Source organism: Zootoca vivipara, chromosome 5 (assembly GCF_965207765.1).
Source record: "Zootoca vivipara chromosome 5, rZooViv2.hap1.1, whole genome shotgun sequence".
NCBI lineage: Eukaryota > Metazoa > Chordata > Lepidosauria > Squamata > Lacertidae > Zootoca > Zootoca vivipara.
The window spans coordinates 90,171,947-90,197,595 of record NC_142588.1 but is presented as its reverse complement, the minus strand read 5'-3'; the positions used below and the strand labels follow the sequence as shown (position 1 = coordinate 90,197,595).

Here is a 25,649-nt window from a genome sequence, read left to right as displayed (position 1 = left end):
TGCTGGAGCAGCCAATCAGGCGGCTGGCAGAAGTGAATCTGCTACCTGATTGGCCTGTAGGAGCAGCCAATCAGGCTGCAGGCAGAAGTCAATCCACAATATAATTGGCCCACAGGTGTAGCCCTGAAGTAGCCAATCACGCAAGGCCCATTGTGTAAATAATGTATATAAGCTGATGGTTTTGGGAAAAGAGCCATTCGTCTTCTCTTCTTCTCCTTGATGAATATGAGCTGAATAAAGAGCATGAAATTCACTCTCGACTCCGAGTAGATTTCACTGGTGTTATGTACTGAGCTGAATCCTAGAACAATAGGATTCAGAATCAGCGGGAGCTACCCAATCCAACTCCAGGTGGAAGTGAATCCGCAACCTGATTGGCCTGCTGGAGCAGCCAATCAGGCGGCTGGCAGAAGTGAATCTGCTACCTGATTGGCCTGTAGGAGCAGCCAATCAGGCTGCAGGCAGAAGTCAATCCACAATATAATTGGCCCACAGGTGTAGCCCTGAAGTAGCCAATCACGCAAGGCCCATTGTGTAAATAATGTATATAAGCTGATGGTTTTGGGAAAAGAGCCATTCGTCTTCTCTTCTTCTCCTTGATGAATATGAGCTGAATAAAGAGCATGAAATTCACTCTTGACTCCGAGTATATTTCACCCCATTAGCTGCAAACCTTGCCTACAATCTCATTTGGTTTCTGAGCCTTTGTTAGTAAACACTCACAGAACTGAGCTTTGCCACATTCGAAAAGGGGGCCGCTGTTGTCAGAGGTGCCAGAGGTTGATTCAGCCAAAACCAAAGTATGCCAAGGATGCTGAAATCTGTGGCCTCCACTTGTTCTCAGACTACAACTCCCATCATCTGTGACCACTGGCCATTCTGTGGTATACAATCGGATCAAAATAAGGGGCAAAGTAAAAGTGCAGACGAGCCCTTAATTGCTGTTTTATGGTTCAACCTGACTTGTCAAATGGAGTTTGCTGTTTTTGGATTTTCTGGTAGAATTCCATTGTGGTGTTTTATCCTTTTAAATTGTACACCTGTCCTGGGAACCCTTTGATATGGGGCTGCTCGAACATTTTCTAAATCAATCTCACAGCAGCACAGTATTCTGCACCCAGCATTACAGGCACAGAATACATCGGAGAAGAACACCACTGAGCGAAGGTGGCAGGAGCAGATTGCGTCCAGGCCTTCTGCGCATGAGGAAACACACCAACACACACACACAAACAAACAAAACAAAAAACAGGCATTGTGTTCCTGCTGCATCCCCACCTCCCAGTACCTTTTGTCGGTGTTATTGATAAGCTGGGACACCTGCTGCAAATATTCCCTGCCATAAACCACCACTGGCTCAGCCTCGGTTAGCTCTAGTGGTGAGAGGAAGTAGGAGATGAAGTCTAGCCAGTCAATGGCAGGGGCAAGAATCTGCAGAAAGCAAGAAGAAACCTGAAGCTTAGAAATGAATGTAGCTTGAAGCGAAAAGGAACTGGTGAGACAGCCTGGTTGGCCACACCCTCTGACCAGTTTTTCATTCCCATGCTGCAGATGTTAGAAACTCATGCCTTGTGAGTTATATTCAAAAAAGCCGAGGATGCAGTTTCTCCAAAAATAAGACACCATCTAATATTTATTTTTCCTAAAAAAAAAAAACCACGGTGGCTTATTTTCAGGGGATGTCTTATTTTTTTTTATTAAGTATGGTGCAGTTTAACCTACAAGGTTAAACTGCCTATCACAATGGCTTCTTTTCGGAGAAACACGGTAACTGCTGAATTTTGTATTTTAAAAACATCTGGCAGGGGCTCAGTCATCTGCAGCCCAGCTGACCTTAGTGCATAGCAGAGCTTAATCCAATGATGTCTGCAACGTGACCTGTCTGTCTTAAGTTACATCACATCTGCAGCATACATTCTTTTTTTATGGAATAAATTTTTATTTGATTTTCAGAAATATAAACATACAACAAAACCAATTCCAAATCCAAACGTCGAGATTACTCTGAATCTGCTGACTTCCCCCCCATCCCTTCCATGGGCCCTATTAATCCTATTTTAAACTGCATATCACTACTTCTCCAGTTTTTTATCTTCCTAAGTTATCCATACATACAAGCATATTTAAAATCCTGCCAATGTTTTAACCTGCTTACAATAATCTTGTATATACATTATAAACTTTCCCCATTCTTTTTTAAATATCTTGTCTTCTTGATTCCGAGTTAATTTTGCCATTTCGGCATAGTCTATCAACTTGGTTTGCCACTCTTCTCTGGTCGGGGTTCTTTCCATCTCTGGGCTAGTAACGTTCGTGCAGCTGTTGTTGCGTACATGAACAGTTTTTTCTGGTCCTTTGGGATCTCGATACCTATGCACCTGCAGCATACATTCAACACACATCGCTCTCCCTAAAGAGTCCTGGGAACTGTAGTTTGCTACGGGTGCTGGAAACTGTAGCCCTGTAAGGGCGTAAACTACAGTTCCCAGGATTCTTTGGGGGGAAGGCCTTGACTGTTAAAAGTGGTACAAACGTGCTTTAAATGCACAGTGCGGATGTGACAAACTTTGCGACTTCACCAAGCCAGCTCCTTGGCACACATCCCCTTCCAGTTTTGCCCCAAACCCAGGCTAATGTTCTGCAGGACTCAAGAGCTTGCTCTCTACTTGTGACATTTTGTTTTGCTGCCGTACAGATATTGCCCGATTGCAAATGTGATTGTGGTGGCAGAAATGAATTCTGCACGCGCCCGATTTCCTTCACATTAGTCTGCTGCTCCAGAGAAGCGGACACGGAGCAATGGATTCAAACTTCAAGAAAGAAGATTCCACCTAAACATTAGGAAGAACTTCCTGATAGTAAGAGCTGTTCGGCAGTGGAATTTGCTACCAAGGAGTGTGGTGGAGTCTCCTTCTTTGGAGGTCTTTAAGCAGAGGCTTGACAGGAATGTCAAGAATGCTTTGATGGTGTTTCCTGCTTGGCAGGGGGTTGGACTGGATGGCCCTTGTGGTCTCTTCCAACTCTATGATTCTATGATTCTAGTCTGTATATGTCCTGGCAATCGGCTCAAGCACTGAAAACAAGTTCTGGGGCCAAGTCCTGAGCAAGATGCTGGGCGTGTGAGTGAGCAATACGTGATTTCTCTTACTTCCCTCAGTTTACAGCCCTGTCCTAATGCAGACCCCCCCTCCCCCCATAGCAAGGGACCAGTTTGTTGGCTCCTGGCTCCTTTCCCCCAGGGACCAAATCCAGTTCTAGCCACTACAGGCCAAAGCCTGGACTTCCCAGAAATGACACTTCTACAATTGGATTTTATTTCTCTCTCTCTCTCTCTCTCTCCCCCTGTTGCCATGGCAAAGAGTTGCTTGGCAACCAATGAGTGATGAAGGAAGCTGGCTTCACCTATCACTGGGAGGTCCAAGGGATGGGGGGGGGCAAGAAGAACAAAGAGGAGCAGAGGAACAGAATGCAGAGCTGAGTGAGGGGAGAGAGAAAGAGGCCAGGGTAGGGGAGTTAAACATCATGAATACAGTTGCGCCCAATGGGGTGGGAATGCCAGAAGCCAGTGGATAGAGGTGCAAAAACAAGGGTGTTTTTTGGGGGGGAGGGGTATGTGGAGTTTCACAAGCCTTGGGAATGGCCTAACCCTTGTCTTAAAAGAGCTTGCAATGCTTACAGCAACCTTCCGAGGCGAGTCACTATTATTTGTTTATTCATTACAGTATTTCTTTATTGCACATCTATTCCTCCACCACTGAATCCCCCCAACAACCCTATGAGGTAGATTAGATGGAGAGGCAGCACCCAGGGAGCTTCATGTAGCCAAGTGGGGGTTCAAACCCTGGGGTCCCAAATCCCAGTCCAGTCCGACACTCCAACCACAATGCCACTGTTTGGTTGAGAGGACCTTGCCTTAGCGAACTAGTGGCAGAGACAAAATTCAAGCTGGGATCTTCCTGATTCATGCTTCAGTTTCCTAGCTAGTACATAAAAATCTAAGATCCTGGATGCTGGATCAGGTCAGGCCTAGCCGATCTTTCTATTATTTCAGGTGCCTCTGAAAACCCCACAAGCAGGAAGTGAGAGCCAGTTACTGCCTCTCAGTCGAACCTGCCTCACAAAGTTGTTGCGAGGATAAACTGGAAATGGGGAGGACTGCTTGAGCTCCTTGGAGGGAAGGTGAGATATGAATGTTGTCGTGGACCTGGGAGAGACCAGGACTCAAATCCTCACTCAGCAATGAAGCTCACTGGGTGACCTTGGACCAGTCACTCCTCCTCAGCTTAACCTACCTCACAGGTTTGTGGGGAGAAAACACGTACGCCAGGTGGAGCTCCTTGGGTAAAAAGGTGGGATATAAACAGATAAATAAATGCAACATTTCTATTGCATTTTTGCTGCAATGGCTCTTTTGGGAAGCAATGATCCCCAAGGGGGTGGGTGGGGAGAATGAACTGTGTACAGTACTCAGTGAAATATTTGCACTAGTGCAAGGATCAGCACAGGTGCAATGGGACTTTGCCCCCTGCTCCTCCCTCTGTGTGTGCTCGGACTGACTCCAACTACAAAAGCTGAGCCTGCTGAACGGACTCTTGGGCTGGAGTATTGTTCAGAGTTTTCGTTGTTGCTGTTATTGATATTAATTGTTTGTATCTTTCTTTTAAGAGCTTATTATGTGGAAATCACACACACACACACACAAATGTGCTCCATTTGCTGTTGTTGACTGCTTTTGCAATTATGTAAATCCTTTCATGTTTGTTGAAAGCCGCCTTGAGCCTGGTTTTAACCATGCAAAAATGGTGTGCAAATGAAACGACGATGATGCACCATCCCCAAATCTGCCCCGGAGGACTGAGGGAGCCTCCGGGACCGAATCAGAGGGCGTACAAGGGGAGGAAAGGGGGAGATTGTCCCATGCCGCAAGGAGAAACACTGTGCGCTGGTGCGCTTACGTCAAACACAATCCTCTTGCCTCCAGGAGCAGAACTGCATCCGAGGAAGGCCTGGAGGCTGGCCTCAGCATCACAGCTGCAACTCTGGGCTCATTGGGATGCCGATCAGCTAGCCAGGCTCCTGGGCGTGACGTTCACAGCGACTGAATGGCGGCACGGAGATGGAATCCTAATGAAGGGTCTGGTGACGGTGTTGGCTGCCGCCTGTGCAGTGAGGTCTGGGCTTATGCAACAAAAGCTGGTTCTCTGTTAAGGAGGCTGCAGGAAAGCAGGATGAGGAAGGTGGGAGAAGAGGGTGCTACTGCAAGGAAAGGAGAGAGGAAAAGCTGGTTGGCTGGGGACCTTTGAAGGCACTGCTATATGCCCCTCTGTCTGCCTCTATATGTCTGGGGAACCTCCCAAACCTGCACGACACAACTGCAGCCTCCAAAAATCACAGAGAAGGGACCTTAGAGGCTCTCAAATCCAACCCTCCATGCTGAGGCAAGAGACCCACTTCTGCAGCATCCCTGTGAGGGGGTAATCCAGCCTCTGCCCACAAGCCTCAGCTGGCGGAATGCTTACTAACAGGGTGGATGATGCCCTTTGGGACTGGCAGGGCAGGGCAACTTGTGCCATGAACTGGGATGGACACAGAGTAATGGTGGGAGGCACTAGCTGGGGAACCCACGAGGGAAGACGGCTCAGAGCCAGAGGAGGGGTGATGGGATGATGCTGCATTGTCAGAGGGAGGAGGAGGTGCTGGAAGTGGAAGAGGGAACAGGTTTAGTGAGCAGGGAGAGTCTGTGACAGAGAGAAGTCCAGAATCAGAGCAGAAGCAGGAGAGTGGGATGAGGGAGGCCAAGAAACAGAGATGAATCAGCTGGTGAAGAAGCCAGGGTGTCTCCCCCTCCTGCTGCGAGAAGGTCACCTCCCTTCTGGTCTCCCAGAACTAGAAGAGGTATGAAGAGGGAGGAGCAAAGACAGATGCGTCAACATAGTCTCAGGACCCAGAAGAGGAGGAGACTTAGGCAGTTGTGGGAAGGCAGGGACCTTTAGTCTCACAAATGCCTCATAGAGGCAAGATCTACCAAGAAGAATTGCTGTACTCTTTGGGCCTTGTTTCTTCTAATAAAGAGTTCACTTACTTCATGTGATTTAGTGAGCTGGCCCACTCCTGATGCCTTCTCCTGTCAAGCAGGTGGAGTTGGAGTCAACGACCGACAGAGCAAACTAATTCTACTTGCGTCCCTCTCACCCTCCTCCCTGCCGAGTTCTACATGGGCAATGCTGAGGCTAAGGAGGAGGGAGCCACCAGGCATTGCCACGCCTTGCACAGGTGGTAGGTAAGTGTTGGGAGTGGGGCTAAGGGCAGAACGAGGTTGGTGGAGCAGGGTCCCATTTGTACTAATGCACCAGCTTCCACTGGTAGGACAGAAGGCAGGGAAATCAGCAGCTGGTGGAGCCACAGCCAATGGCAAGCACAGCCACACCTTGCTAGGTTGTAACCAAGATGGCAGGTGGTTAGCAGACTGGGGTTGGTTGGGCAGTGCCCCATTTGCCCTTAACGGACCAGCCTCTAGCAGCGCACCACCTCCTCCTGAGACAGTCTGCTCTGCTGTCCAACAGTTCATACTATTAAGAAGTTATTCCCAATGTTTCATTTTTCTTGTGATTTGCACCCAGGGGATCCTTCGGCCCGCCAGATGTTGTTGAACTACAACTCCCAGCAGCCCTTGTTGCCGGCCACACCTCCAGCAACAGTGCCTGGAAGGCCACAGGCTAGCCATCACTGGCCCAAGGAATGATGCCACCTCTCTCTGCTCAAATTACGCAAGATGTCCCCAGTTGCCAAAGAACCCCATTTAGAGCCAGAACCAAACCAAGAGACTGAACAAGACCCCTCCCCGCCAGCTCCGCTCCTCCCCAGGGCCTTATCCAGGCAAGTCCCACCTGCAGCCCGGCGATGTTCAGCTTGTGGTAAATTTTCTCGTCGTCCCGCCGCTCGTCTTGGGGGACGGTGAGGTTGGCCAGCTCGATCTCTAGGTCCAGCACCTGCTGCATCTGCTCTTCCGTCGAAGCTCTGGCCCCACCCAGCAGCATCCCCAGCTCCACCATGTAGTCCAGGTAAGCAGCCAGCACCTGCCAGAGAGGGTGCAAAGCACCTGGGTGATTCCAGGAAATTTTGCCAGCCAAGGAGAACAAAAGGCGACAGCAGCAACAGGAAAGCCACCTTCCCTCCCCACTCAGCTCTTATCTTCCCCAACACCTTTTTCAAACTATGGGAGTCACGGAGCTTTAGGCTGGGCTGCCACTGTCTCCCCAAACCTTATTGCTATTATTTATAAATCTCTTCACAAGAAGCATCCCTAAGCAATCCCACAACGCAATGAAAACAATTGCACATATTAAAAACACACACACATCCCCAATGAAATCGGTTAATGTCTGGGATAAAAATCTCCACTTCAAAAACTTGCTCTCCTCCTTTCACCAGGATGAGGAATGATGGCACATATAAGCACCTCCAAAACTGAAATCTTTTAAAACTTAAATCTTTTGTTGTTCAGGACTGAAGTGTCAGGAGCTGTGGGGGGTGGAGTGAGGATCTATGCTGGTGCAGTGCAGGTGGCTAAAGAGATGGAGCTATGAATGAGGAAGTCACCAGTTTGAATCTTGCCCCTGCCATGTGCTTGCTAGGTGAGCTCAGGCAAACTGCTCTGAATCAGTAGCCCCCACCTCCACCTCCATCAACACTGCCATGTCTTGCAGGGCTGTTGTAAAGATTACTTCTGAATAACACAAGTCAAGCACTTTAAACACATGTGAAATGTTAATAAAATAATAACAATAATAATACTATAAAATTATTTTCATTTCTGCATGTGGCTGCCTCCAGCGGTGAGCAATCAGAGCTGCTTCTCGAAGCGTCTTCTCTCTGTTGTGAAAACGTTTTTTGGGGGGGCGGGCAGGGGGGCCTCCAGACTGTCAGTGTTTGCAAAACGCTTTATTGCCCAACCCTTTTCAGAGGTCCTTGCAGGCTCCGCCAGTTGGCTGATTGTCATGTCTGAAGTCAGTGCTTTGAAAAGGGCTTCTGAAGACCCTTGCAGGCAAAAAGAAGCCACCTGATGTCATTGTGACATCAGGTGTGATTGGCAGGTGGGCAGAGTTACTCACCTGTCACACTTGGCCCATGGGGGGTGAGGGAGACCCCTGGGATAGACCAAAGTGCTGTGCTGAGTTCCCCGCCAGGTGTCCTGGCCTCTGCATCAATTCCCTTTCTCTTCACACCTATCTTTTCAATTTCATTTACCTTGACATGTACAGAAATTTATAATAATAATAATAATAATAATAATAATAATAATAATAATAATAATAATGCTATTTCAGTTTGGGCACAGAATCTCTGCCCCAGTCAGAGAATCTAAGCAGTTTATTTGTTTAAAGCAAGTTTCTAGCCTCTGGTGGCTGCTGAGACATGCTAGATGGCATTTATTTCTCTATCTAATGTACCTGTTCTACCATCTTTCAATTTAGCCAAAAATTCACAAGGCTTCTTCGTTGTGCCAAAAAAAAACCTCACACCAATCTCCCAAAACAACAAAACCATAAAGCATAATGATTTTTTTTTAAAAAAAAAACACAGCAGAAGGCAGCATAAAACCAGGTGAAAATGCCCATAAAACGCTGCAGGAAACGAGTTCATTGGGCATAACTGTTGCCATCGGTGCTCAATTAAAATCCCGGGTAAAAATACTTATTTTGACATGGTGCCTAGAATGGAATGGAACTGACAGCAGGGAAATTTCTCTAGGGAGGGTGTTTCATAAGCTGAAAAGCCCCACTACTCTGCTGCTGCTGCCACCACATTTGCCCTGACGTTAAGGGCACTGATAGAACAGCTTCCACAGATTTTTTTCAATTTATATACCACCATTTATCAAAAGATTCCAGAGCAGCATGCAACATTAAGAACACATTTTACGGAGCATCAATAATACAAGCATAAGAACAAGCATAAGAACAGACAGCGCAATAATAAAATAATCATTAATAGCAGTCTCCCAACCCCCAGCACCCAGGCAGGATTGTGGGCTTTCTTCGGAGTCCCAGTTCCTAAGCTTGAAATGGCTATAAAGGTTAAAGCCAGCATTTTTGAAATTGTGTGTGAAAACATACTGGAAGCCAGCAGAGCTGTTTTAACACCGCCAACGTAGTTTTAACTACGATCCATGCGTAGAGATCTGTGCACACACCGAACTTTTAAAGCACATTCAAAGCGCCAAATACTTCTGGGCACTGTAATTTACCTCTCAGGGAGCTACGGTTCCCAGAAGCCCTTAGAGAACAACAGGGCCCAGAATTCTTTGAGGGGTGGAGGGGAAAGAAATGTTCTTCGAATATGCTCTAAAGGAATACCATGAACATAGTCCCAGTTAATCACCTAGCTGTACCAGCTGAAGTTTGCAACACACGGCTTTGCTTGATGCTCAACAAGGCAGGCAGCTGACAATATCTCACCTGTCAAATTGTGAATGATAGGAGGGGGAAGCTGCGGCCCTCTAGATTTTGTTGGGCCCCAACTCCCATCAGCCACATGGCCAATGGTCAGATGAGTCCAGCACATCTGTCATGGATGCTTTAGCTGAGACAGGGGATGGGATAGGTGGCCCTTGGGTGTCCCTTCAAACTCTGCAATTCTACGATTTTATGGTTCTGTTTATGTTTTGATGATTCTGTTTATGATCCTGTTTTTCTTTCCCTATTTGCTGCTGCTTCCATTTCTCTTTCCTCCTTCTGCTGGCTTCTTGCATTTATTTTTGGATAGTAATCTCCCTGGGGTAGGGACTTGCCACACCTATTCTTTGTAAAGCATTGACCTTTGCAGAGCCAATGCGGCTTAGTGCTTAAGAGCGTCAGGTGGTGTCCTGGGGGTTCGAATTCCCACTCAGCCATGAAGCTCACTGGGAGACTTGAGGCGGGTCAACATCTCTCAGCCTAACCTACCTCACAGGGTTGTTGTGAGGATGAAAGCGGGGGGGGGGCACTATGTGCTCCCTTAAGCTTCTTTGGAGGAAAGGAGGGATATAATAATAAATGTGAAATATACTTATATGGGGTGCTATATAAATATTTAAAGGGCAGCATTCACCGAACCAACCCCATCAGTTAACACCCGTAGTAAGGACTTCCACTTGCACAATGGGGCTTTTCCTCCCCTGCCCCCAAATTGGCTGGGGAGTAATTGGGAAAACAGCTTAGGGGGAGGAAAGAAGAAGTCGCTCTGTCTAGCAATCCTTGCTCAGACGAAACATTCGTCATTGGTGCGTCACCAAATTCCGCCCTTATCAATATTAATAAAACTAATATTCATGCACAGAAGCCCTGGTATACAGAAAGGAATAGGCACCTCTGCTTATCCTCAAGTATCTATGCTTTATTTGCCAACCCGATAAAGGAGGAATACCTGCAAATGAGCAGCTATTCAGAATGTCAACCAAAGGGGTCTGTACTGCCCATCCTCGTCCTATTGTGCACACAGCTCGCTGGGCTGGAGAACAAAGATTTATTGGTAAATGTGACTAGCAATGACGAAAAGCAGACCATTTCGGAGTCGGTGGGGGCGTGGTATTTATTTACTAAAGCATTGGCAGGGAACTGGCTGCCCTCCAGATGTTGCTGGAACTCAGCTTTCATGAGAGCGAGAGAGCGAGGGCTCGTCCACCCTTCAGCTTGTCCACTGCCTAGAAAGCACAGATCCAAGAGGTTTTGTGCTTGCTTGCCATGTGCTTCCTAAGTGTGGGCCCGAGCGGTTTTTCGTCCGCCCCACCACTTTCCCTGGGGAAACTCACTGTTTACCATTGAATTGGAACGAGTGTTGATCCACAGAAAAACTGATCGGTGTTCATTCATCAGTAAACAGAAGGTTTCTCCAGGGGAAAGCAGCAAAAGACAAGTGGAAATGTGCATGACCCAAAGTGAGAGGCAGGGGTTGGTATCTAGTGCGGACTGCGACCACCTTACCTTTTCGTTGGCTGTCTTGTTCAGGTAGTAATCCCGTGATGGTAAGAAAAGTCCTGACTGGTCCAGCTGCCATGTACAAAAGGGAACCAGTGAGTCTATGTGGCTGAACACCCAGCCCTGAGCTTTCCCTACAGCTCCGTCTAGCTCCCTATAACACAGGAGAGGGAGATAAGGAAGGTGCCTTGCGCAGGTAAGATCATAGGCCCATCCAGCTTAGCGCTGTCTACACAGACTGGCAGCAGCTCTCCCAGGTTTCAGGTAGAGGACCTTCTCAGTCCCACCTGGGGGGGGGCTGAACTTGGGACCTTCTGCATGCAAAGAAAGCAGAGGCTCTGTTATGGAGTTACGGTGCTTCCTGATGAGATCAGGATGCCGATAGAGATCCCCCTCCTCCAAGCTCCTTTTGCACAGAAATGCTCTCTCAGGTAGAGGGGCTTACCTGGATGATGTTGCTGTTGGAGCTCTTGGAATCAGCACCCACAAAAACGGTGAAGAATGGAGAAGCCCGGTACGTTCCCGATACCAGTTTCAGGACTTCCATGAAGTTGCTCTGATTCCATGGGCCGGTGATGTTCCAGCCTCCAATCTGGAGGGGGGGGGGGGAAGAAGGAGGATGCAGAGAGTAAGGTGAACCCTGTGGAATGCCCTCCCACCAAGAGGTCAAAGAGAACAACAATGACCAGACCTTTAGAAGGCATCTCAAGGCAGCCCTGTTTAGGGAAGCTTTTAATGTTTGATGGGTTTTTGTATTTTAATGTTTTGTTGGAAGCCGTCCAAGAGTGGCTGGGGGAACCCAGCCAGATGGGTGGGGTATAAATAATAAATTATTATTATTATTATTATTATTATTATTATTATTATTATTATTATCAACAAGAGAGAAATCGCCTCCAGCATCTTGCCTGCATTTTGAGATCACCTGCTGAAGTTCTTTTATACTAAGTGCCTCCTTCATCAGAAGTGTGCAGTGTAAGGCAATGGCATCCTGCATACGGAATGCCCTCCCCAGATGACACCTGCATTTCCATTTTTTTCAGCCCCATGCTAAGATTAAAAATAACAACATCCCCATGCATTTTAAAGAGTGTCTTTCCTTAACTTGCTGCATGTTATTGCTTGTTGCCTCATTTTATTGTTAATATTATGGATTTTATTATAGATATTTTAGTGTTGTGTTATTAATTCTTTACACTTCTTGTTCACCACTCTGGACTTTGTAGGACAAATGATGGCATACAAATTTCTTAAATAGACATTTCATAACCTCTAGTAACAAGAAGGAAAGAGCTATGCAAGTTGCTAACAACCCAAGCCCCTGCAAATCCTCCCCTGTCTCGTTTTTCTGGCTTCTGTGATTTCACTAAATTCTGCCTCTCCTTCCCAACGTTTTTCTCCTGGACCTCTGACAACTAGAAATGAAAGCAGCGATTCCCAGGAGGGTGAATTTTGCATCTGCTGCTGTTTGAATCCATTTGAGCTCTAACTGAATTGTCACTGAATTGTCACTGTCTACACTTTTCACATTTCATTTCCTCACTTTCATTCCGTGTGTGTGTGTGTGAACACACACACACACACACACAACTGCAACTCAAGAGTACACTTCAGGCATCTGATGAAGTCTAGTCTGTAAAGCTTATGCCATAATGATTAAACTTTTGCAGTTTTTGCTGCAAAAGCACCCAACGCAGGGAGAGTTCCAGAGTTTTGTTGCCATTTCTCCTATCCTTCTTTTGGTGCTAACATGGTAACTGCCATTCATTGACTTCATACCCAGCTCAGCCCAGCAGCAGGAGTAAAAAGATGGCAAGGTCTCACATGCTGGACTGAGACCTTCCCACCTTCTCTATACATTCTGCTTGCACCCATTTCCCTGCCAGGCTCACCTTCTCAATGAGCTCCATCAACGGCTGGGAGCCCAGTTCCTCAATCTTCTGCTCTTTAAGGCAAGACAAGTAATAGCGCTGGGTCTTCCTTTCTGCCTCGCTGCTGGAGTTGAAAGTAGCATTCTCTGCCAAGGAAAGCACACGGTTGATGAGGGAGTGGTAAACACTGGTCAGTCTGAAGGCCCCAACAACAAGGCACCTTGTTTCCTACTGTTTCCTGGTTCCCAGCATCTCAAGATATTCCAACGCTTTGGGTAGGAGACAGGCACTTCCAAGTTGCCACTATTTGGGAGCAGGATTCAGTCACATACCAGCAAATCCAGATCCTGCAATTAAAGTTTACTTGGAGCACTTGCAAAATGAACCAGTTCCTTCTCCACAAAAATCAAACTTTTTTTGCAACAAGGGAAGTGGCAGGAAAATGCACTAGAAGGTGCAGAAGAATAACCGCTTGGTGCAACATGGTCTAATCCAGGCACCCCCAAACTGCAGCCCTCCAGATGTTTTGGCCTACAACTCCCATGATCCCTAGCTAACAGGACCAGTGGTTGGGGAAGATGGGAACTGTAGTCCAAAACATCTGGAGGGCCGAAGTTTGGGGATGCCTGGTAACCTACCAGAAACCAGTGTGGTGTGGTGTAATGGTTGCAGGGCTGGACTAGGACCTGGGAGAGAAGGGTTTAATCCCCCACTCAGCCATGATGCCTGCTGGGTGACCCTGGGCCAGTCACTGTTTCTCAGCCAAACCTACCTCACAGGGTTGTTGTGAAGATAAAATGGAGAGGGGGAGAATTGCTTATCACACCTTGAGCTCCTAGGGGAGAAAGGCTGGGATAAAAATATAATACCTGCGACAACCATCTAGTGTGGAGGTTGCGTTCCTGGGCCCCGCGCACATCAACGGAGTGCACTTAAGTGCCCCCAGCCCCATTACGCCCCCCCTTTCTGCCCTTTTCCAGGTCCGAAAGCACCCCCTCGATGGCGCATCAATGGGAATGTGCCTAAAATGGTCGGTGCCTGCAATTCAGGTTGCTCAATTAAAGGTTGATTTGGCTCTTTTGTGCAACAAACTATTCCCCCCCCCCCGCACTCCAACCACCCCCCACCCCACATCAGACTTTGGGGAAATGCACTGCAAAGTATGGGATAATATTTGCCTGGTCCAATATCAGCTAACCTCCCAAACAGATCAAAGTGAGTGCTCAGTAAATAAGGCAGAACCCTGCATTCTTTGTGAAAACAAGTCAGGACAGGTGCTCAGTAAAGCAGCTACCCGAAAGGGGACCTTCCTTTTCCAATGCTGAAATTAAAAGGTGGCGCAGAGAAGAGAGATATTGTGTGTGTGTGTGTGTGTGTGTGTGTGTGTGTGTGTGTGTGTGTGTGTGGAAAGGAGCGCCTCACCTAGCAGGTGTTTCATGATGGCCTGGTTTTGGTCCCAAATACTGTTGAAGGTGCTCCACTTGGAACGCCCGTCTGGCAGTGGATTCCGCTTGATCCAGCCCCCACATGCATACTGGTAGAAATCGTCACAGGGGTTGATCTCTCGGTCCAGCGCCTCCAAGATTTTGCCAGCCACAATGATGCAAGCTTCAGTCAGGCAAGTGGTGTGCGAAGGATCTGGAAGGAGCACACAAACAGGCGTCGGGCAGCATCCCTCACGGAGAAAGAAGACCTCCTTCTTCAGCCCTTGCCATAACTTGGAAGAGCGCTTGCCATGTGTCATTCCCCCTACTCTGTGCCATCGGGGGGGGGGGGAGAGGAAGTCCTGGCACAGCAGTGCATCACATTGTGAGGATTCCCAGGGCACAATGGCGAGGGGGCAGCGATAATTTGCCGCGGATGGCTCAGCTCTACTATGGCCCAGGCAAAAACGGTCCACCACAAACGATGCCACAGATGCCAAAAGGTGTGGCCCTGTGGTGAAAAGGTTATAGCCAGCCCTGCTCCAAAGATCACCTTTGCCAATTGCCCCCTACAATTTACAGCCACTTCACGGTGGTCGCTTGGTTAGCTCAGGCAACAGCAACTCACCCTAAGCATGTGCAAATCAAGCAGCCATAAATTGCTCCTGACTCCATTCCCTCCCTTTTTGCTGTTGTTTCCCTGTGCTGAATTTTAGATTGTAAGCTCCTCAGGGCAGGAACCCGTCCTCTTGGATGGCATGGATTAGCATGACACGCTAATCATGCTGTGTCAATAACTATTATGCACTAGAAATTGGCTTTTTAGTGTTGCCGCTCTAAGCCCTCTGGAATCAGTTACCAACTGAAATGAGACAAGTGTGTAGATGGCAACTAACGACACTTTCAATAGTAGAAATGCTTTTTTATTGCTTTTAGTTTACTGAGTTGTGATCTTTTCTATCTTATGTTTGTTATTATACACAGAGGCATTAACTCTTAGTTTCAAAGAGGCTTAAAGACCTGCAAATAAATAAATAAATATTAATAGTACGGACAGGTCCGACCCGTGACCCTGAACAAAGCGGACTGTATTTTTCCTGTAGCAGGAAGCAGCTGCACAGATTCCTCAGTGGAAAGGTTAATGTCCAAAAAAATCCCTGAATGCAGGTGGTTCAAAATCCCCTGGCTTAAAGGAATAATCTTGCAGCTCTCCCTCCCATGCACTCAGTTTCTATACCTGCCCCTTGCCATTTTGCTTCCCAGCAGACCCGGGACGTTTAATTATTGTAGGTCCAAATGGGGTGGAGGGTGATATGTGGCTTGTGGAGGATGCCCAAATCCACTGTGGCCACACCAACTGTCAGGTGGCAGAGGAACTAACCCCCACGGCAGGTTGCCAGGAACAGATAAGACAAGGGAAAGTCCTCACCACCTGCTTTTATTCAATATTTACAGAGAGAGGCTTTGGAATGTAGCCTCTTGTCTAGAGTAAATATCCCCTCCCCTCCCCTCCCACTTCCTCATTCATCATCTCTTTACGGGTGGTGCTGAGGGCCCTTTGCTCTCCTACTTTTAAGGCCTTCTGGATTCTGTCAGCCAGCTGTTCTGCCTCTGCCTCTTCCTCCACTCCCATTATCTCCCAACTTTCCACCTCGTCTTCCTCTGAGCTGTGATCTCCCTCAAACCTCTGTTGTAATTCTGAACTGTCTTCTTCTTCTCTGGAAGGGTCAGGCTGGGGAGGTGGTTGTTGGATTTTTTGAATAGTCAAGTTACTTTAGAGCCGGTCTAATGTAAATACTGTCTGTTTAAGAGAAACAGGTGCTGGTGTTTCTGTTAATTGCTCACGGGCGTGGGCTCTGCTTCTTGTATATAAGGCTCTGCCAGAAAGCCTTCTGCATCTCTTAGTTAGATCTTTCAGTTTGATTCATCTCGTAGTAGATCACTCTCTCAGTTGTTCTCAGTTTAAGAGATTCCTTAGTTGAATCTTAGTATGATTGCTTAGTTATAATGCTAGTTTGCTGTTAATTCTTGGGTAGTTTAATGGGAGTTTTGTGGGAGGTTTGGAATGTGGGAGAAAGCATTTATATTTAGTTTAAAGTCTCTTTAGAGTCAGTTTGTTTTTCAGTTAAAGAAACCCAACAGTTTGTATTTTCTTCTGTATGCTTTTACAAGCGTACAGCTAGTAAGGGGGTTTCATATAAGGGAGATAATTCCCTACGCTCTTGGTGGTGTTTTCTTAGCCAGGTCAACTTCTGACTGCGTATACTCTGTGTGAAGCATACTTTAAAGGGCCACTGTAAAACTGGGATATATGATTTAGATTAAGCAAGTTTCAATACCCAGTTTTCTCCAATATTATTCTTATCATATATATCATATATATTTAATTTTCCAATAGTGGTCTCCACCATTCCTCCTCTGCCCAGTTCCTGAGACCACCTCGCCTACCTTTACTGTACTGGATGCCCATGGCAATGACCGAACTCAGCAGCAGCAGCAACAGCACAAAGAGAGAGAGGGCGCAGAGCACCAGCTTGAGTTGGGTTCGGGAGCCCAGGCGACCCAGCAGGGGGCCATCGCTTTTCCTGAAGCCCACCTGGAAAGGAAGCAAAAATGGAACCAGGAAATGAAAAGAAGAAAAGGGCAAGGAGAGGTGGTTATTAAAATCAGCTGGAGAAGTGAACTGTCTCCATGGACAGCAAAGCCTCGGAAAGAGCATTGCATCAGGGTTGGAAGGGGCCTTGGAAGTCCAACTCTCTGCTCAGCGCAGGAAAACATCCCTCTGCCCTGCCTCTGCTCGAAGACCTCTGATCTCTAGGGCTGGAACTGCTGACATGTGTCCCCGGACTGCTCTGCTAGGGGAAAGGGCCACAGCTCAGTGGTAGAGCCTCTGTTTTGCATGCAGAAGGTCCCTGGTTCAATCCCTGGAGTCTCCAGGGAGGACTGGGAGAGTCAAGGGTGTGATGCAGCAGCAAAGAAGCTAATGCTATTCTAGGCTGCATCGACAGAAGTATGGTGTCCAGATCAAGGGAAGTCATAGTCCCACCCTATTCTGCCTTGGTCAGACCACACCTGGAATACTGTCTCCAATTCTGGGCACCATAATTTAAGAAGGATATTGACAAGCTGGAAGGTGTGCAGAGGAGGGCAACCAATATGATCAAGAGTCTGGAAACCTTATGAAGTTTATGAACCTTATGAGGAGCGGTTGAAGGAGCTGGTATGTAGAGCCTGGAAAAGAGGAGATATGATAGCCATCTTCAAATATCTCAAGGGCTGTCACATGAAAGAGGGAACAAGCTTGCTTTCTTCTGCTCTGGAGGGCAGGACTCGAACCAAAAGTTACAAGAAATGAGATTCTGACTAAACGTCAGGAAGAACTTTCTTTTATTATTTATTATTATTTATTATTTATACCCCGCCCATCTGGCTGGGTTACCCCTGCCACTCTGGGCGGCTTCCAACAAATACCAAAATACATTAAAATTCTGACAGTAAGAGCTGTTCGACAGTGGAACAGACTCCCTTGTAGGGTGGTGGACTCTCCTTCCTGGAGGTTTTTAAGCAGAGGTAGGATGGCCATCTGTCAGGAATGCTTTAGCTGACTCCTGCATTGCAGGGGGTTGGACTAGATGGCCCCTGGGGACCCTTCCAACTCTACAATTCTATGATTCCTGCCTAAAGCCCTGGAGAGCCACTGCCAGTCAGTGTAGACAATACTGAGCTAGATGGATCAATGGTCTGACTCAGTATAAGGAAGTTCCCTGTGTTTCCCAGCTCCTGCGTTTCTCACCAGCAGCAGCACCCTGGCATTCACATGGAGCACACATGGGCTAAGGCATGCAATCCCAAACTGCAAACTGCCCTCCAGATGTTTTGGCCTACAGCTCCCATCATCCCTAGCTAACAGGACCAGTGGTCGGGGAAGATGGGAATTGTAGTCCAAAACATCTGGAGGGCTGAAGTTTGGGGGTGCCTGGGCTAAGGCCTCTCCAGGGACGTGGCAAGTTGTCTGCCATCCCTTTTTCTGGAGGGGACATAGCTCAGTGGCAGGGCAGGCATGTTAAAAGTTCCCAGGTTCAGTCCTTGGCATCCACAGCTAAAGAGCTAATCTTCATTTGGTGGGTTGTGGACCTACGGTGGGTTGCAGGATCAATGCTGCGTTTTGAAGTGAGAGAGGGGGGAGAGAGAGAAGAAAAAGAGGAAGAAGAAATAACGGCAGAGAGCTCTGAATAAATTTATTGAATAATAGATACCCCTGCCCTATCATCATCATTTCATACCCAGCCTTTTCCCCTCATCGGATGCAAGGCAGCTTACAGATAAAAAGAAGAACCATTTTTTAAAAATCATTTTAAAAAATGGAACATGGATAGTGTTATAAGCAAGGGAATAAGGGCAGATTTTTGCTTATAACAATAGAATCAAAACTATATGCATACCAAAACAACAACCCCCATTTAAAACTTACAAATTATTATAATAAAAACCATGCGGAACCAGCCCTTTCAATAAAAAGAGTCAGTTCCCAACAGCCTGTTGGAACAAGGAAGTCTCCACCTGCAGGCAAAAGGACAACAAGGAGGGAGCCTGTTTGGTGTTCAAAGCAGTGCACATATACCCTTTTGTTGGAGGGATATGTTGGTGATGTCTGAACCAGACCATCCGTCTCCTTCCTCTGTGAGCAACCCACACATATGATGCCGTTGTGAACAGGAGCAATGTGCCTTTTGAGTATCAGGTGCATTAAATGAATGCACATAAAACCTTTGAAAGAGAGAGAAAAAAAACTCCTGTAGACGAGGCTGAAGGCAGGGGGGTTCTCAAAAACTGTGGTCTGTGGACCACCCATGAGGTTACTTCAAGTGGTCTGCGGCACGTCTGTGAATTTGTTGTTGAAACCAGGAAATGGCACATTTCCGTCGCATTAAATGACCACATAGATTTTTAATTGCATTTGTATTGCTTCTTTTAGTGCCTAGGCTGCCTTGTCTTGGGACTACCGTTTGAATTCAAATTGCAATACGACAAAACACAACAAACAAGAAATAAAGAAGCAATACACATACAATTGAAAACCAAACAGCATCAGGCACCACAGTACCCTGCAATTGCTATGACAAGCAAAAACAAAACAAAACTATCAAGTGGTTTGTCAAGACATTCCGTGATTTTCAAGTGATCCATGGGAAAAAGGTTTGGGAACCGCTGCCTTAGGACTCAGGCACAGTCCTTGTTTCAAATTCCTGGAACATGTAAATAAAAAGGGGAGGAATAAGAATGTAAGAACTGCCTTTATTGGATCATCCCCAAAGATTAATCTCTGGCTCTAATAGTGACCAGACCAGCTGTTACCCATTTGGGTGCCCTTCAGATGTTGCTGGATGATGGTCATCCCTGAGCACCAGGTTGTGGAAAGCTGGGCCAGAACCCTGGGAACTCCACAGGCAGGTCATGCGGGAGGCAAGAGTCCTCTGTGAACTGCCCCTAACACCTCAGAATCAGAGGTAGACACTTTAATATGGCAAAAGCCTGTCATAAACCTCTTAAATAACTTCTATTTATGTAACTGGCAGATGGAAAAATGGCAATCCTGTTTATCTTTCTTTATTGCTTCTTTTCGCTTTGGCTTAGAGGGCCTTCTCGGTAGTGGTGCCCGCCCTGTGGAATGCCCTCCCATCAGATGTCAAAGATAAAAACAACTACCAGATTTTTAGAAGACATCTGAAGGCAGCCCTGTTTAGGGAGGTTTTTAATGTTCAATAGATTATTGTATTTTACTTTTCTGTTGGAAGCCGCCCAGAGTGGCTGGGGAAACCCAGCCAGATGGGCGGGGTATAAATTGTTGTTGTTGTTGCTTCTTTTCCTTTCCTTTTCCCCCTTTTGTACCTGTTTTTGCCTTTGTCTCTTGTTATCTATACCTTACCATATTATGAAAAGCTTTAATAAAAACCCTAACACATAAACTTTACCTCCATACATAATCTATTTTTTAAAAATGAAAAAATTCCTTCAGTAGCACCTTAAAGACCAACTAAGTTTTTATTTTGGTATGAGCTTTCGTGTGCATGCACACTTCATCAGATACTTTTAAAAAATGGTTAGCTTAAAGATAATAAATTATATTTCCACCCCAATTCCTTCCATATTTCAAAGCGAATAGCTTTTCTGGGCACCATGAAACAATTTCAGTATGTGTGGTGCTACCTTTTCTGGATGCCAACAAATATCTACTACACAATCCTGTGTAGGTTTACTCAAAAGTAAGCCCTACTGATTTCAATGGAGCTAGCAGACGTGTTTAGGAATGGCATTTAAAGATGTTCAAGGTATTTCCTCCCAGTAGTTTTTACAGTTGCCTTTAAAAAAAAAGTCTCCTTCCCTCCCTCCCATGCCTGCTCTGAAGTTACTGTACCTTAAATGCAGTTTATCTTGCCCATCTGGTTTTAATTATTTCATACATAAGGAACCATATCATCAAAAATAAGATCATTGTAGCTGAGACTATTAAATTTGCCCCATAAGACAAATCTTCCTGGCTTCTCTTGAGGATTAAAGGCATAATCATAAATCACTGGTAATATCGGTGACATTGGAGGGCAATGAAAGGTTTTGGCAAAGCTGCTGCCTGTATCCTTTACGCAAGCTCTTTCGAAAGAGCTTCCCTTCCCTTTAGAAACAGCCTTTTTGCTCATCTATCTCCTATCCCCCCCCCACCTCCCTCTGTCCCGGCTCGGCAACTGGCTTAGGCACGTTAATTATGTAGGCAGCAGAGACAATGCCTTTATTATTAATTTAATATAGTAATTGTGCTGCCAGGCGGCAGCAGGGGCAAGTCCTCTGGGACGACGCAGGGATGCTCTCCAGGCGCCTTGCACATTGCTCAACCACCTGGGAAAGGCCCGGTCTACCCTACCTCCACACTGTCAGGAGAGATGCTTCCATCTCCGGCCGTCTCTGCCGCTTCGTCGTCCTGAAACATAGCTCGCTTATACTCCGCCATCTGAAAAGGGAAAGCATGCGCGAGAGAGAAACGCTAATTGCTGAAACAATTAACAGGCCCGACTCTCAGGCTCGCAGGCGGCATAAATTCCATTAAGGTTCCGTCGGCACTGCCAACATGATGCCATTCATACTGTAGTCCAGTCTTCACCAAAGGAACCCTGGGAGTTGTAGTTTAATTAGGGGGTTCTCTGTCAAAGGGAACTCTGAAGTGCACATAACCAAGCCTCTACGACACTGTAGAGGCTTTTGCATATTGGATTGCAACTTAATTTCCCGTGATGAAATGCATGGCACATCTTGAAGTGCAGCTGAGCTCTGAGTGCCTTTGTCCTTTCGCACTCAGCTATTCTGTTTTGAAACCCCTTTGTTCAGTTGAAGGAATGCAAATCTTAATGGGTCTAGAATCCCACAATTTTAAGGAACAATCCAAAACTGAAAATGCAGATGTGTGGGAAAACAGTAAGAACAGCATAGGTTTGTCTACTCTAGAAATTCAGAGTTGCCACATTTTCTCCTGATAGTTTTGCACTCTTAAGTAACAGGCAGAAATTCAACAGATACTGCGTTTTCTGGTTTGGAGATGCAGCGATGGAGAAAGAGGTAGTGAATGAATTTCTGCCTGTCACACAGCAGTCAAAGGGATATAACTTCTATTTTTTTAAAAGTGGCAACTCATTTTCTCTCTCTGTTATAGACAAAGTTATTTTCTTTATACAAAACACATGCACTTTTAAAAGTATCTAATCTTTTCCAACCATTGACAGCAGCTCAGGACAGGCATGTACCCTGTTTCTCCTATTTTAAGACATACCCATAAAATAAGCCATAGCAGGATTTTTAAGCATTCAAGGAATATAAGCCATACCCCGAAAATAAGACATAGTGATAGGTGCAGCAGCGCCGGCCGCGGCAGGGGGAGGAGGAAAAAAATAAGACACCCCCTGAAAAAAAGCCACAGTGGGTTTTTTTTTTGAGGAAAAATAAATATAAGACGGTGTCTTATTTTTGGAGAAACACGGGTAGCAGAGAGCAGGGCTGTTGGGGGGGAGCATTATTCAAATTACCGGTAGGTAGGAAGAAAATTCAAATTCTATATTCAAAAGAAATTACCCAAAACAACACTTATCAATCTATGCTTCCTCACACTGCATTCTCAGAATTTGCAGTTGCTAAATGTGGTCTTCTGTTTCAGTAAGTCGTGCATGAAGGCAATTCCACACCTGCTCTTCCATTTCTACGATTGCCAGCTTTTGAATCTGCTCCTGAAATGGTGCATTTAATAACTGCAGGAATTAGCAGGTGATCATGTCAGAGGTTTCTAAGCTGAGGTTGGATGGCCAGATATCTGTCATGGATGCTTTAGCTGAGATTCCTGCATGGCGGGGAGTGGGGGGGGGGCTTAGACCCAGGGCTATTTTTCTAGAAAAAGGTGTGCCAGAATTCACCATGAATGCCTCCCTTGTTCTCTTATAATGGCAACCACCTGAGAGGTGCTGGAACTGAGTTCCAGTGAATTCAGGCTGAAAAAAGCTCTGGTCAGACCAGATGACCCTCGAGGTCCCTTCCAACTTCTATTGTTTCTATCTCTATGCCATTAAAAGTTTCCTTTGTTAGTATCTGCATCTCAGGATGCTGCTCAAAAGAGCAGAGCGTGCCCCTCCCCACACACACCAGGTTAGTTGGCAACCCTCTTTACTTCCATAGTGTCCATCGCTTGCAGAATCTCCCATAATTCCTTGTACCGCAGCTGAAACAGACACGCAATTTCTCATCTCTGATGATGATGGTCCTTTCCAGTAAATTAAAGGCCTCAGATGTGCTGGAAGTTTTCATTTCCCCCTGCTGTGCATGGTGGCTGGCCCAGAGGGGTCGTTTGCACCCAGTCCCTGCCAAATACACAGGTCAGCCCCAGCCTAGGTGCCACTTTGGTGAAGAGGGAAGCCCAGCAGGGCCTCACGAGCTGAGAGCCCTTTTTTCTTCCTTAGGTTGTCATGACTGTCTTGCTGGCTCTTTTGTCTCCCTGACAAGTGTCACACCTGCTTCTGAGAGAGAGGCTTATCCTCCATTCCTTGGCAACCGGAGGCTCTGTCCCCTAGCAACACCATCGTGGCTGCCGGGGCCTCCTCCTCCTCCTCCTGCCTCTCTCAGCACCTCTCCTCAACCCACCATGCTGGAACTTCCCATATAAGCAGAAAGGCGCTGAGGTGCCACACCAAGGAACCAGCCGAGATGGAGACAGGCAAAGGTGGCTTGAAAGGGAAAGGCACCTCAGAGGGCAAAGTTCAGGGGCAGCGCAGGAAATCTGCCCTCAGTGTTGAGGACATTTTAGGTCACTCCTTGGCACTAGCTTTCCACGGGTCTCAGCCAATTTTCCCCTCAGGAGAAATATGCAGAAAAATCACCCAGTCCATGCACACCCAAGCAGTTAACCACATGCAGGCAGTGATGAGTCATGGGAAGGAGAGATTTAAAATTGCCCTGGTTACTAATATTAATGAGTACGGTTAACAATTTATGTTAGTGTTAATTTGTACTGATATTGGGAGGGAGGGACGGCTGTCGTTCTAATTAACTACTTTATCTCATCCTTCTTCCAAAGAAGCTTTCGCTAGTAGACTTGAAGTTGTCCCTTTTTATCCTCCCAACCACCTAAGTGAGGGAGGGACGAATGAGATGTAAGTGTGCTCACAGGCCCTCTCCCCCTCCCAAATACATTTAGGGGAAAGCGGGACCAGGGCCGGCCCTAACACAAGGCAGAGTTGAAGGGGTCAGCGTAGGTGTAGCCATGATTGTCCTCTCACCCAGATTCTGCTTGCAAACCACATGACCTTTTTAGCTGACACCTGTGCCTCATAGGAAAGGTTGAGCTGTTAACCTGGCTGACTTGGTGGTTGTAAAGTTCCTATTATTCTCTGAAAAGCAAAGCCATAGCTGCCAAGTCTCCCGTTTTCCCCGGGAAATCCCCGTTTTCCCAGCTGTTCCTAGCTGAAAAAACAGATTTTTTTGTTTTCCCCCGGTTTATTCTGGCACGGCGGCCAATTTGGAACTGGGCGGAGCATGCTCAGAAGCGACTTTTGATGCTGCTCTGCCCAGTTCCAAAATGGCTGCAGTGCAACTTCTGGCGTGGCGGCCATTTTGGAACTGGGCAAAGCAGCATCAAAAGTCACTTCTGAGCATGCTCTGCCCAGTTCCAAAATGGCGGCAGCGCTACTTCCGGCCTGCTATTTCCGGCCCGGTCCCTTATTTCTCTGACAGCAACTTGGCAGGTATGAGCAAAGCTCGGGAGGGAAGGGGTACAAGCAGCTTGCTTGAACCTGCTTTTAGAGGAACTAAGCCATCAAGTCTCGTTGGAGACAGACTACAAAGTAGTCCTCTTGACACCCTTTGTCTATGCTTGGTGCAAAAGGGTATCAAAATAGTGTTGGGATTTTCCATTCCACCTATAGTTGCAGACATGGGATTATTATGTGTCACATGTCTGTTTACATTCCAGCATAGTTTGCTGGCGTGAGCGGAACTTCCACTGTATTGCTTTAGCTTTAGACTCTCTCTCCGAGGAGACGGCAAGGAGAGACGACATGTTTCTTTGTCTTGATTTATGTTTAATAAATCCGTAGTTAATAGTATGTATTCACAAGCCTCAGCCTCATCTGTTGTGCAGTTACACTGCTAAGTATAGTGTGCCTAAGTCTGGGAGGCTCATTTATGTAGGAGCCAGAGGTCGATGGATCTTCGCAGCGGCATGGCTGGAAGGAGATGATCCAGCTGGGGGCTAGCCAACAGGCCTTTCAACCCCAAAAGTTGACAAATGGCACATCCTCCAACATTTCTCCGATGAAAATATGGGTGTCCTATCCCATAATAATAACAAGAATAATTTTATTCTTTATACTCTGCCCCTCTGACTGGGTTGCCCCAGCCACTCTGGGTGGCTTCCAACATATATAAAAGCACAGTAACACATTAAAAAACTTCCCTATACAGGGCTGCCTTCAGGTGTCTCCTTGTATAGTTACTTATCTCCTTTGCTCGGGGGTCGGATAACTCGATACCCTCCAATATTTCTCTGATGAAAATAGAGATGTCCTAAGGAAAAGTGGGACATTCTGAGATCAAATCAGAAACCGGGACGGCTTCTGTAAATCCGGGACTGTCCCTGGAAAATAGGGGTACTTGGAGGGTCCAAGGAAGCTTTATATAGGGCCCTCAGCCTTTCAGAATGTGAAATGTGAGGGCCGACATGATCTGAGATCTTGCAGATAGGAGAAACTGACGAGGTTTAGGAGCTGGGTGGGGGTGGGGGTTCCCAAGCTGCCATCTGACACTGCCCCATGGATTTGCAGTTCTCTCTCCAGAGATAATAAGGGCTAGGAAAACAGGACAGGCAAAAGCAA

The 25,649-nt window shown here is 46.7% G+C and overlaps 1 protein-coding gene across 1 annotated transcript in view; it reads right to left on the bottom strand.

Moving 5' to 3' along the window:
- ECE2 (endothelin converting enzyme 2) overlaps positions 1 to 25,649 on the bottom strand; it is a 56,130-nt gene that overhangs the window by 20,776 nt on the left and 9,705 nt on the right. The window contains exons 2-9 of the mRNA XM_035133145.3: positions 21,167 to 21,253; positions 16,699 to 16,846; positions 14,249 to 14,464; positions 12,848 to 12,972; positions 11,401 to 11,547; positions 10,962 to 11,027; positions 6,888 to 7,076; positions 1,289 to 1,431 (exon numbers count right to left, since the gene is read on the bottom strand). Coding sequence (XP_034989036.2) covers positions 1,289 to 1,431; positions 6,888 to 7,076; positions 10,962 to 11,027; positions 11,401 to 11,547; positions 12,848 to 12,972; positions 14,249 to 14,464; positions 16,699 to 16,846; positions 21,167 to 21,253 — 1,121 coding nt within the window. The remainder of the gene's footprint in view (positions 1 to 1,288; positions 1,432 to 6,887; positions 7,077 to 10,961; positions 11,028 to 11,400; positions 11,548 to 12,847; positions 12,973 to 14,248; positions 14,465 to 16,698; positions 16,847 to 21,166; positions 21,254 to 25,649) is intronic.